The sequence below is a fragment of the Lycorma delicatula genome, chromosome 2, assembly GCF_047948215.1.
Source record: "Lycorma delicatula isolate Av1 chromosome 2, ASM4794821v1, whole genome shotgun sequence".
Lineage (NCBI taxonomy): Eukaryota > Metazoa > Arthropoda > Insecta > Hemiptera > Fulgoridae > Lycorma > Lycorma delicatula.
Window position 1 is genome coordinate 51,463,929 of NC_134456.1, and position 13,209 is coordinate 51,477,137.

Below are 13,209 nucleotides of genomic sequence, written 5' to 3' on the forward strand. Positions count from 1 at the left end.
ACACCACATGCCCAACTTCTGCAGGTGTAATTGTTTTTCGTGATAAACGTGGGGATTTTCAGCACACCAAATTCTACTGTTTTGGCTGTTTACGTAGCCATCCAAATGAAACCGTGCTTCATCTATGAAAAATAACGAATCCATAACATTAATGACCTCACGCAGAAATCGACAGAACCATTGACAATATTGTAGCAGTTTTTTTTTGTGGGGCTCAAGAAGTTGATGAACCGTTTGAATGCGATAAGGTCGTAATTGTAATTGTTTGGTCGCCCGATGAACAGTTGATTTAGACAAATTAATTTCAGCAGACAAACGTCTGATCGATTTATTTGGCGAGGCGAGTAATTGGTCTTTGATTTCAGTGACTGTATCTGTATTCAACACTGACGCAGATCTTTTGTGTTCCTTGTTATTAACAGAACCAGTCTCTCTAAATTTTGCAACTAACCTTAATACCGATGTTTTGTTAGGAGCTGGTTTATCTGGGTACTTATGGCGAAACAAATCTTGCACTGCAACCACTGATTTCGTACTGAAGTACGACTCAACAATGAAAACACCATCTTGTTTCTAGCAATACACTGAACGTTATGATTGCATTGTTGTTACTATCGGTAGTGTTCTACTGCGTCGCCGCACTGTTCAGATGTTGGACGAGTCCATTTCAGTAATGAGTAGGGGAGTAAGCTTGACTTTTGAAATTTCATGGATGAGTGATTGATGGGTTGTGTTTTATATGGGACACTCTGTATATAGGATGATGTATAAAACTTCTGTCTTCATTCTAGTAAGCAAGTTTAACACTTGTCAGCTTTATAAAAACTATTCAGCTGTTCTTTATCACAGTGATTTTCTCTTTATTTACTGTCAGTATTTTTAGACATTTCTTTTTAACTTTATACCTTGAAACTAAAAGCATTTTAATGTATACAAATCTGGAAGTTGAGAATCAATCATATGCAGTGCTGCTTAGATTGAACTGCTTTAAAGGTTTATGGAACATATTAATTATAAGAATTTATTTAAATTTGCATTAAAATATAAAACGCTGAAGGATCATTGGATTAAGTAGTACTTGAATAAAAGCTATGATCCTTTGGCCCATTTATCTTAAATCTTTAAGCATAGTTATAATGGTAGGCATGGTTACATATTGAAAGATAAGTCAAAACTGCTGTGCTTATCCCCTTCTGAACATATTGTGACTGTCTCTGATCATGTAAAACAATCTAAGGTCATTTGTAATGACAGCGCTTTATACCCATCATAATGAGCTCAGTATTGAGGTAACCCATCAGAAAAAATTATGTGTAAGTGCACAAAAGCTAACTTAACTCTTTTTACGCAACTGTAGAATAGTCTTCTGTATAACAGATTTTTTTGCAGAAAATATCTATGATGTTAAAGTGATTTAAAATTATGATAATAATGTTTAAATCCATTTCAAAATTATAGGTAAAAGTGTGAATCATTGATAGCTACATCCATTTTAATTTTCTTTTGAAATAAAAACAAAATCCACAGATAATTTAAATACATTTTAATATCCAATATTTAAACTTTTAATTGAAAGAATATAAGGTTTTGAATATTGCAATAGTTTAGTTAGAATTTTGCTTTTTGAATATTATAGTTATTATTCAAAATATTAACCTCCGTGGCAGAGTGGTAACGTCTCGATCTTTCATTTAAAGGTCCTGGGTTCAAATCGTGGTCAGACATGACTTTATCACACACGCTACAAATCATTCATCTCATCCTCTCAAGCAGTACATAATAATGGTGGTCCCAGAGGTTAAACAAAACAAAAAAAAATTGAGGTTAGATGTCATCGAATGTGAAAGGATCTTGAATTTCTTTAATGTCTTAATGTTTTTTTCTCGAAGCGAAAACACAATTTGTCAAAGAACTATGATTGTTACATATTACAACTGTTAGACCAAGTAGTTGGAAACTAATGAATGAAAAGTTTGTTAGTTTTAATAACATTTTACAAATATTCTTCAAGTCTCATAGAACATTATTTTATAACCTTCAGTTTTATGTTTGTTTCAGTATCAACAATCTTCAACCACCTTGTCAGTTGGTGGACTAAGACAACAGTTTTCACTGAAGGAAAATATTGAGATGTCATTGTTTGGTGCTCACTTTTTAAGAAATATATCAGATTATTTAAGTGTAACTGGTGAGGACCCGCCAAATGTATGCTTTTCACCACATGGCTATTTGTTTTTAGCCTCAGAAGCTGGTGTTGAAATTCTTGAAGAGAATGTTACATTACAAGCGTAAGTATACATTTTAAAACTGTTTTCCAAACTTAAAATCTTACATCTGTATTATTATTTTTATAAAGTTACCAATGACCTTGGTTTTACTAACCTCTGTCACTAAACAGTAGAAGTAGTCCAAACAAGATTTTTTTTAGTGAATTATTAGCCCAATTTTGATTAAGTGTGTGTATTAAAAGGGTTCTGTTGGAATTCAATCTCATTTGTTTTCCAACAGTCAGCAGCACATATATATTTGCAGATAAATATTAGCTTTATTAGTAATACTTCTAACTTTAAATATTTTTAAAAGCTGCAAGTATTTACAAGTTTTGCCTGAAAACTATATACCAACCTGATGTAAGATAAGAAATTTTCTACCGCTTAAAGAAGAGTAGACCCACCATTACAACAACCTAATTGGTTGCTATAGAGTGATAGTAAATTGAACCCATACCATCTCATAGCCAGATTCTCACTCTAAAATCTCCAGATTTTTCTGGTGAGATCAACAGGTTTCAGGTTCAATTCCCAACGAAGGTCTATTATTTTTTCCTATCATTTCATTAATCTAATCTTTCTTGTTAAGGTACATGTAAACCATGACTAAGATTGTAATAAAACAAACAGTCAATTGCAGTAATGTATTCTATTAAACAAACATATTACTGTGTTGAAGCTAGGCATCTTTTTTCTCCTTTGTCTTTATACACCTGTGATAATGTACTTTCCGTTAGTTCTTTCATTCATGATTGAATTTTAAAACAAAAAAAAAATATATCGGCGTACTTGAATTTGTATTTGCTTTTTGCCGATTTTTTAATCTTAATGAACTGGAACTCTTTTATTGCATGAATTGTTTTTAAATTTCTGAATCATATGCCATAATTCTACAAAAATTATTTCATTTTCTAAAAAATTAGGCTCTTTTAATGTTTTTGAGGATGTCAACACATCATAGCTTTGATTATTCTAGGTTCCTTTTGCTCAGTAACAAGGTGTCGTGGTATCACCTTTAAACATACTTTTTCCGTCTTAAAATTTTCTTATAAAATTTATCATACAATTTTTTTTATTATTGTTGATCAGTTCAATAATTGCTAGAGTGTTCAGATGACAATTTCTTTGAACAATTTCATTCACCTTTTGAATGAATCTATATTTTATGTACAAGGTTCAGGGCAAGAATCATTTTCTTTTTGCTTTAAAATTTTTAACAATTAAAATCAGAAATCTGAGTACACAGTAGATATTCATCACCATAAACTTTCTTCAACAGATGGTACATCTCTTTAGTAGATTTTTTCAACTTATACAAGGAATTTCGTAATGACTTGTTGGTCTACATTAACAGTTAACATTATTTCAATAGAACTAAAGTATATATTCCAGTTTGAGCATAGGCTAATGGCAAACTGTTGATTGCACATGCTTGGAAATTTAACGAAGGAAGAATCACAAGTCAGTGCCCACTTTGCTTAATGTTGCTTACAGAAACTACAAAAAATTCAGTCCACTTCTTTTGTTGTCACACTCATATTGGAATACAAAAAATCCCGTTCAGCATGCCAGAAGGCAGAGGTATATTTCATCAGTGCTAGGTAGAAGATAAAAAATAATTTCCACCTTAAAGTTAAGAAAAACATCAGATTTATTCAGTAAGACAATGCATGTGAAAAAGAGTTTCACATGTTTATCATACGACAAGCCCCCATTTCACAGTTCCAGCAACATTTCAGTCATCCGTGCCTTGAGGGTTGATCATATCAAAAATTATTTCAGACAAAAGTTTTAGGAAATGTTTAGAGGATTAACAACTACTGATTTGATACTATGCCTATTAAGGGAGGTATGGTTTTTTGTCTTCAAAGCCCATTTTTTCCACCCCCTGGGCCAGTGGTTGGTGATATCAAAAAACTTTACGTAGATAAGATTTAGGCCCTTATCAAGTGTATAGTAGGAACTTTAAATGAATTCAATATTGTACTTAAGAAGGTTATGGTGATAGTTTGTTTTTTCAAAAAAGCCACCCCATTTCCACCCTCATGGTCTGATTTTGACTGTTAACAACCGAGAATTTGGGTCGAGTTATGTTTAGGGAACAATATGAAAGTGATTGGTATAAAATTATGTCAGTTATCGTGTCCACGATAACAAAATATATATATATATATATATATATATATATATATAAATGTAAATGTAAATGATTATATAAACTTTTGAGCTGACAGTGGTTTTGGGATCTGTGGTATGTGAAACGCAAAGATATGTCAACATTTTCCAGAAGTCAAATCATGATACCCATTACAGTTGGTAGTTTCCTAAAAATATAATGAAAAAATAGTTAAAGCACTGTTGAATGGTTAATTCAGTCAGAAGGAATGGGTAATTTTTATTTTTTTATCAAGAGATGTAAAAAGATATTGTAGTATTATGATAGTAGTACATAAACACACCAATAAATATCCCTTTTCTTTGTGCAGTAAATTAAAGGGTAAGTTAGTGAGCAGTCATACTTTATTGAGTAAAAATAATTAGTACATCTTATATGCTTACATACATATTCCATCACTTCTTTCCCTTTTCAGAACAATGTATAAATTCCTGAGGATATACATACGAAGTGATTTTTAATATTTAAAAAAATATGTATTTTTTGTGGCCTGTGAGTTATGTTCTGGTATTTTTTCTGAGATTCTCATTATTTCATACTGAAAATTTTTATTAGTATCAGTTAATATGAGAAACAATTATTTTTTTAAAGGCAGGCCCAAATTCATCCAAAACCTTGGAAAAGGGAAATTTTCATTTTTAGTTACATTTAAAATAATGAATGAAAACTAGATGAGTTAGAGAGAAAAAAAAAGAGTTATTACATATCAATATAAAAGAAATTATATTAAGTTTCATCAAATTCTGAATGGTGGGTATCAAAACATGTTCATTTTTTGACGAGGGTGAATCAAATATAAAGAGACATTTTTTTAAATAAATTTATTGATTAGTAATATACACAATTCACACATTCATATTTTTTATATATAGTCTTCTGCACAATCTACACACTTTTGCCAATGATTTGGACGCTAGAATATTCCTTGCTCATAAAAAGTTTTAGGAAAAGTTGTCAACCAATTGCACACGTGCTCCTCAACATCTTCATTGTTTTCGAATAGTTCCCCTTGGGAGGGTGGTCAAGGATTTCCCAGTACATTTTTTCCAATTTATTGCTTATCAAAATTGCAGTGTGCAGTCTGGTATTGTCATGGAGAAGGATGACATCTCTGATGAGCATACCCTATCTTTGTTTCAGTAGGTGGCTTTTGTTAACTGTAGCAGCTGGCAATAGTAAACCGCATTCACCGTTCATTGATTGTAGAGAAAAACTCCCCTCTTAAATGAGTCAAACAAAATCATTACAAGAACTTTTCCGGCTGACAGACAGGTTTTGGCCTTGATTGGGCAGCCCACATCCTTCCTTCACCACTCCTTACTCGCCATTTCTGACTCCAGAATGTAATGATGGCCCATGTCTCATCACATGTGATGTACTTCAGTAAATCATTCCCTTCTTGCTGAAATCGATTCAGAAGTCTCTCACAGATCTCCAATCTGACCTGTTTTTGATTTTTATCGAGCACTAATTTTTCTAAAACCAAGATGACCAGTGATAATGGATTGAGTAGCCCCACAGTTGATACCCACTTCTGATGCAATTTCCTCAACAGTGAACCAGCGATCACCTTCGATAAGATGACCTTCAGCTGTGAGACTTGACCTTGGGCGTCAATCAAGGCTTTTGTTTTGTACTCTTTCTCACCTGCTCTTAAATTGTCTGGCTCATGTATACACTCAGTTCTGTGACAATGTAGCATCCCCAAACTGTACCATTAAATGAGTTAAAATTTCTGCAGGTTTAACACCATTAATTAAAAACTTTATGATTATATGTTGTACAACAGACTATGGAACCTCTTGCTCACTCATGGCTGTACTAACGACAGAACAAAGTGGAGGAGCTAACCAAGCTGGTTCTCCCTTTATAGCACATCAAACAGTAATCCCCCACTCCACTATCCACCTCAGAACTGCTTGCTGCATAGAATAGCAAAATTACCATTTAAGTCTACCTTTAAAGTCAGTGCATAATATTCTAGTAATACAAACTTATCTTGATTGAATCTTGCCATCTTCTATCACTCTAGCATTAGTTCTCTTTTGTACATATTGTCAGTCCTCCTTTGTTTTAGGATGAGTACGCTTCCAAGTGATGAGCACTTGAGCTGTTATGCTTATTGTGCAGCCTACAGATAAGAAACAGAATTTTGGAGTAGTCCATAAGCATTTCTCAGTCACAATATCAAGAATGCTCTGGTTCTTTAAGCATGAGTGAGCATCAAGAATAAATTATTTTTTTTTTATGTAATTTCTTTAATATTTCTGTTATCCGAGGAGGGGGTTCTTTATACTCTTCTCAGACTTTGTTAATTTTTATTTATGTTTAGTTAAATTTTATGTTTTTTTTATGTTTATTTAAATAAACGTTTTTTTATTTTATGTTTAAGACTGTGATATTCATTTTAAATGTGTTTTAAATGATATTTTAGTTGTGATATTAGTTGTAAGTTTTTGTTTGTTTGATATTTTAGTTTTTAGAGTAGTTTTAATAATTTGTGTTTTTCTTATATTTTTATGCTGGAATATAAAAGTATTTATATTTTTATATTTAAAAAAAAAATGAAGAATACAGTAAAGAGAGAGCGGACTAATTATCCAATGAAGTAGATTCTACACAGGGCAGATTCCTAGGCAGGAAACATCCTCCTTCAGTTTCTTTAATATAACTACTGCGCTTCTTTATTGCTTTCCTTGCATTCTCTTAAGTAGTTTCACATCTTCCATCCTCTTCAGCTCTCCAAATTATCTTCCTACATTTTAAAGTCTTCTCTCTTATATTGTTTACATACAAGCTGCAACAATAAAGTAATGAGACTGATGTGAAAAAAAATGTTGCTTACCGTTTTAGTCATGTTTAGTGTTGTCTCCTTCAAAGTAGTTCCTCTCTGATTGCACACACTTATTCCAGCGCTTCTGCCATTGATGGTAACATCTGGAACTCATCTTTTGTAATATCCTCCAAGACCCTCGTCACAGCTTTCTGGACATCTTGTGTTGTTTGAAAATGGTGTCCCTTGACCGCCATTTTGACTCTTGGAAATAGAAAAAAGTTGCATGGAGCGATATCTGGTGAATAAGGTGGCTGTGGTAGTACTGAAATTTGTTTTGAGGTTAAAAGTTGCTGTACTGACAGACCAGTATGGGATGGCGCATTATCGTGATGCAGAATCCAATTATCAGCAATGTTGGCACGGACACGAAGAACTCATTTATGAAGTCTAAAATTTCTTTGTAGAAATATTGGTTAACTGTTTGTCCTGGAGGCACCCACTCTTTATGAACAATTCCCTTGGAATCGAAGAAGCACACAAGCATGCATTTCACTTTTGACTTTGACATGCAAGCTTTTTTTGGTCTGGGTGATCCCTTTGAGCACCATTGCGAACTTTGGCGTCTTGTCTCTGGATCGTATTGAAAAAACCAACCTTCATCACCAGTGATAACATGGCTCAACAAATCTGGATTGATTTCCGTTTACTCTAACAGATCGACTGCCATATTTTTCCGCGTTTCTCGCTGTTATGTGAGATTTTTGGGGACCATTTTTGCACAAATCTTTCTCATACCAAGATCTTCAGTTAATATTAGACGAACCATTTCTCAATTGATGTTAAGTTCTTCTGCAATCATTTTCACGGATAATCTTTGATCAGATCGTACGATTTCACGCACCCTGGTCAAGTTGACATCTGTCCATGAGGTTGATAGTTGTCCACTGCGGTCTTCATCTTCAATATTCATTCTGCCTTCACTAAAAATTTTATGCCACCGAAAAACTTGAGCTCTTGACATAACCTCCTCTCCAAAAGCCTTCTGAAGCTTACCATAAGGTGTCGCATTTTCACCCAGTTTAATGCAAAAAGGCATACCGTTGCGCAATATTTTTCGGTTTCATTTCTGTGACGAGAGACAAACACGTGTTGACTTATTATAGCACAACTCACGACTGAGCAGTTGCATCAATGTGCCGCTTGGACTAGAAGTAGCTTATAGACCAAGGTCAAAGATGGTGTGCTTACACAAGCTGCAAGGTTCCCACATCTTGCAAAGAAAAATCAGTCTCATTACTTTATTGTTGCACTTCGTATATTACATTCTTATTTTCACAATTCCTCATCTTATCCCTTTTGGTTTTTCTCTCTACTAATCCCAGACCGTCCTCTCTTCTGCTTGGACTCTATACCTATTTCTTTCTGACAATATTCATGTTAATGTTTCATAAATAAAAGTAAGAACATAGTACATGGCACACATTACCATTTTTTTCCATTTATGGGATTGATTATAAATGGTTTATGCTTTAATATTTTGCCTTTCCCGGTCTATTTTTTTTTCTTATGACATTCTTCCATATTCAAATATTGAGATGACATGTAGGTGAGAGAACACTATAGAGTGATGGTTTTTTTATATAGTCTTAGTGATAACAAATTATGTATATTAATTACTGACCAAATATTTGTGGTGAAATATATTTTCAGATATAAGTGGCTATAAATGGTTAAGTGCCTATAGAGATTAATTTCTTAGTGCAACCCCCCTAATTTCTTAGTGTTTAATATTGAAAACAATACATTCATTTTAAGACCATGCTTTAGTACACCATATATTTAGATTTAAAACAAAGAAGTAATCATATTACCTCCATAATGATTCCCTCTAATTTTTAGAAAAGCAGAATAATTTTTTTCATTATTTAATGTTCATCCTTTTACACACATATATGAATTTATTATTTTTCTATTATATGGTTTTTATCATTACTTGTCAGATTATATGTAAATTTAAAAATATGTAGCACCAATAATTTTTAAAGGAATTTGAAATCATGGCAAAATGGGTTCATCTAAAGATACCATTAATTGGTATATTTACCAATTTTTGTTGGAGTTCTACAATGTGATAAATATATAAGCGATTACAATAAGAAATTCACAAAGTAGAATTATTTAAGTCAGCATATCTGAAAAATCTGGCCACATTGCATATTAATAAATGTATAATTCTAATTTTTCTTTTGCTGTTTAGCCTCCAGAACCACTGTAAGGTATTACTTAAGAAGATGAATGTGGATAATTTGTATAATTGTAAATGAAGTATAGTCTTTTACAGTCTCAGGCCAACCGTTCCTAACCCACCTAATTGGTCTAGTGGTAAACTCATTATCGCAAATCATATGACTTCATAGCAAAGAGTTCAAATTGTAGTAAAGGGAATAACTTTTATACAGATTTGAATACTATGAGAGGTTATCTCTAAAGTAAAGTCATTTCACTGTAAAAAAATTTATTCTGAAAACTATAAATATTTTTTTTATTTCTCGTAAACTGCATACCTTGTACTACTTCTCTATTTAATCACCATATGAATTATGAATTTATCATATCAATACATCAGATTCAATATATCCTTGTATTCTTCTGCTACCAGTCCATTTAGCCACTGATTAATAGCACTTTTAAGTTCATCATCACCTGCAAATTGCTTACCACTCAAAATTTCTTTCAATTTCCCAAACTAATGGTAACCAGAAGGAACTAAGTCCAGACTATATAGTGGGTAATCATAAATTCCCAATCCAAATGTTCTCAATAAATCACATGTCAGACCTGCAAAATGTGGACATGTATTATCATGCAGCAAGACAACACCGTCAGTCAGCAATCCACGTTGCCGATTTTGAATGGTGCGTCGTAACTTATGTAGAGTTTTGTAGTAGGCTTCTGCATTTATAGTCATTGGGCATGAAATCAATCAGCAGTATGCCAAACTGATCCCAAAAGATTGTGGCCATAATTTTGCGTCCAAATGGCTGCGGCTCGACCTTTGTGGTCTGATTGGTGATTGAGGATGACACCATTCACTTGACTGCCATTTTCTATCTGGCTTGTAATACGAAATTTATGTTTCATCATGGATAATGATTGAATTAAGGAACTCATCACCTTTTTCTGTGTAGCATATCAAAAATTCCAAAGCAGATCCCATTATGATATTTTTGTGACATTAAGATGTGCAACACCCAACATGCACAAATCTTTCTGAAGCCTAAATGATCATGAACAATGCGACCAATAACAGCTCTTGAAACATCAGGAAAAAGATGGGCCAGGTCAGAAATCATTGAGCAATGATCTTTTCTGATTTCATCATTGACGTGTTTCAACAAGTCCTCGGTGATTATTGAGTCCCCGAACGTTCTTCACCATGCACATTAACTTTGTTATTTCTAGACCTTTCACACCATTTTCAGACATTTCTTTCATTCATTACATTATTACCATACACAGCAACCAATTGCCTATGAATTTCAGCCGGCTTAACATTTTGATGGTTTAAAAAACATATAACTCCACGTATTTCACAGTCGTTGGCAATATCTTCCTATTCATTTTATAACATAATAACTCACACGTAATCAAAGATACTACAACGCAACAACTTGCAGACAACAATGCAGTGTGTACATTACTAGTGTGGCCATGAATGACACAGGTTTGCCAACCTTAAGGAGAGAAGTTTCCCAGTGGTCTTTACTTATCCCTCATTGATCATGGATACCAGTGTTCTCTGCTGGTTGGGTTTCAATCAACCACACATCTCAGAAATGGTCGACCTGAGACTGCACAAGACTACATTTTATTTGAATTCATACATATCATCCTCATTTATCCTCTGAAGTAATACTTTACAGTGGTTCTAGAGGCTAAACAAAAAAGAAAGAAAGAAGAGGCTAAACACATCTCATTCTTAAGATGTGTGGTTAATTGAAACCCAACATCCAAAGAACACAGGTTTCCACAATCTAGTATTCAAATCCATATAAAAATAACTGTCTTTTCTAGGGGATTTGAACCTTAGAATTGTCGACTTTGAAATCAGCGATGACGAGTTCACCACTAGATCAACTCGGTTGGTTATATAATTCTAACTGCAAACAAAGGTTGCATACTTATAGATTATACTTATTACCATGTTATATTTTTTCTACAGATCTCTAGGAGCAAAGAGTGAGCTTTTAAGTGCAGATAATTTGAAGAAAAAATTTCCATGGATAAACACAAAAGGAGTTGTACTAGGCTGCCATGGAGTAGAAAATGAAGGATGGTAGGTTATGTCTGTATTAACATATTATTTTAATTCTGTATAGTGGATAAAGCAGCCTTACATACGCTACATCAAACATAATTAATTAAAATAGTCATTAATTTTATCTCAGCCTCTGCACAGAAACTATTGAAAAGAACTCATCCATAAAAAAAACAGTTCATTGTCATTGTTTACACTCACCACAACAGAACATTTAATTTATAAGAAACATGAATTTGGCCAGCTAAGATTGTCATGTTTCTAGCCTCTTGACTAAAACATTTTACAACAGTTTGGGTATATAATTAACAATGAAAACATACAACCAGACAAAATATGATAATAACACACCTAGGATAAGGAAAATACATTTAATTACCTCATAAATTAATATTCTAATAAAAATGCCAAGATTTTCAATAAAGATTGAAGGTTATTTTATGGTTTTCAAAACCACAAACAAAATACTAATAAAGCATTCACTTTTAAGAGTACAGGCTTGATCTTAGCTGCTTGATGTCATCAACACATCAGACATTTTTATATTAATAACACTACACTCCTATGCAAAGACAGTCCAAGACATTGTCTTACACTCTTTATTCACTTACCATATATAAATTTATGACGACACTTTGTTATAACATTCATTTATTTTTTGTAAACATACATTTTGTTCTCACAGCTTTACATAATACACTTTACAGATTACTCCCAAGCATGAAAACAAAAAGAACTTGATATCCTAATCTTTCCTTTATTCATAGTATTCAACAGATACACATTAAAACAAACTCATCCATAACATGTTTAACTATACAGAAAAAAACATGCAGCTTTATCAGGGTTTTTGCATAATCTGTTATGTATATATATTAATTTCAGCTGATATCTTTATTTTATTTTAAAAGCTCAATACGATAAAGTGGAATGAACAGTAAGGTTACACACCCATATTTATGTACATCTTACATAAAATACTAAACAATAAAATCAAAATCACCCCTAACAACAAAAAATATGTAGCATTAAGAAATTCCCACAAGCATATATGCAGGGTTAACTATATTTCTGACTAATGATGTTACTGCGTTAATTTTAAAATTTATAGATAAAATACTCAAGATTGCATGACATATTAACAAAACATACACTTGTAAGTAAAATAGTTCAGGGTATTTACCACACTAAATATTATATTTACTAGACTGAATACACATTCATCTAAAGATATAAATTACAACACAAGCACCTTATAATTTATAACCTATACTTTACACTTATAATAATTATATTTTATATGTTTGAACCAATTATCTCATAAATGTACATACAATGATGTGCATACAAATACGAGGTCTGTAGAGGTCTGTAGAGGTCTGTAGATAAAGTTGAGACTAGTTTTTTTTTGTAGCCAAAGTGGCAACACTGTAAAGTTACTAGTAAACATATAGTTATATGATAGCTGATATATATTAAGTATTAATATTTTTAATCTATTGTTGCCACATGAGACGTAAACAAACTTTTCGTGAAACAAGTTTTTGTTGTGCGTTACAAAAATGAAGCAATACTAACTGTAAGCAACCATGTTGTTGTGCAATCAAGTTTTGTATTAAACTCAGTGAAAATGTTACTAAAACTTTTTAAAAATTGAAAAGGGCATATG

The 13,209-nt window shown here is 32.6% G+C and overlaps 1 protein-coding gene across 2 annotated transcripts in view; it reads left to right on the top strand.

The window, feature by feature from the left end:
• LOC142318793 (FAD-dependent oxidoreductase domain-containing protein 1-like) overlaps positions 1-13,209 on the top strand; it is a 56,655-nt gene that overhangs the window by 6,495 nt on the left and 36,951 nt on the right. For both annotated transcript variants that reach the window (XM_075355277.1, XM_075355278.1), the window contains exons 2-3: positions 2,059-2,288; positions 11,445-11,558. In XM_075355277.1, coding sequence (XP_075211392.1) covers positions 2,059-2,288; positions 11,445-11,558 — 344 coding nt within the window. The remainder of the gene's footprint in view (positions 1-2,058; positions 2,289-11,444; positions 11,559-13,209) is intronic.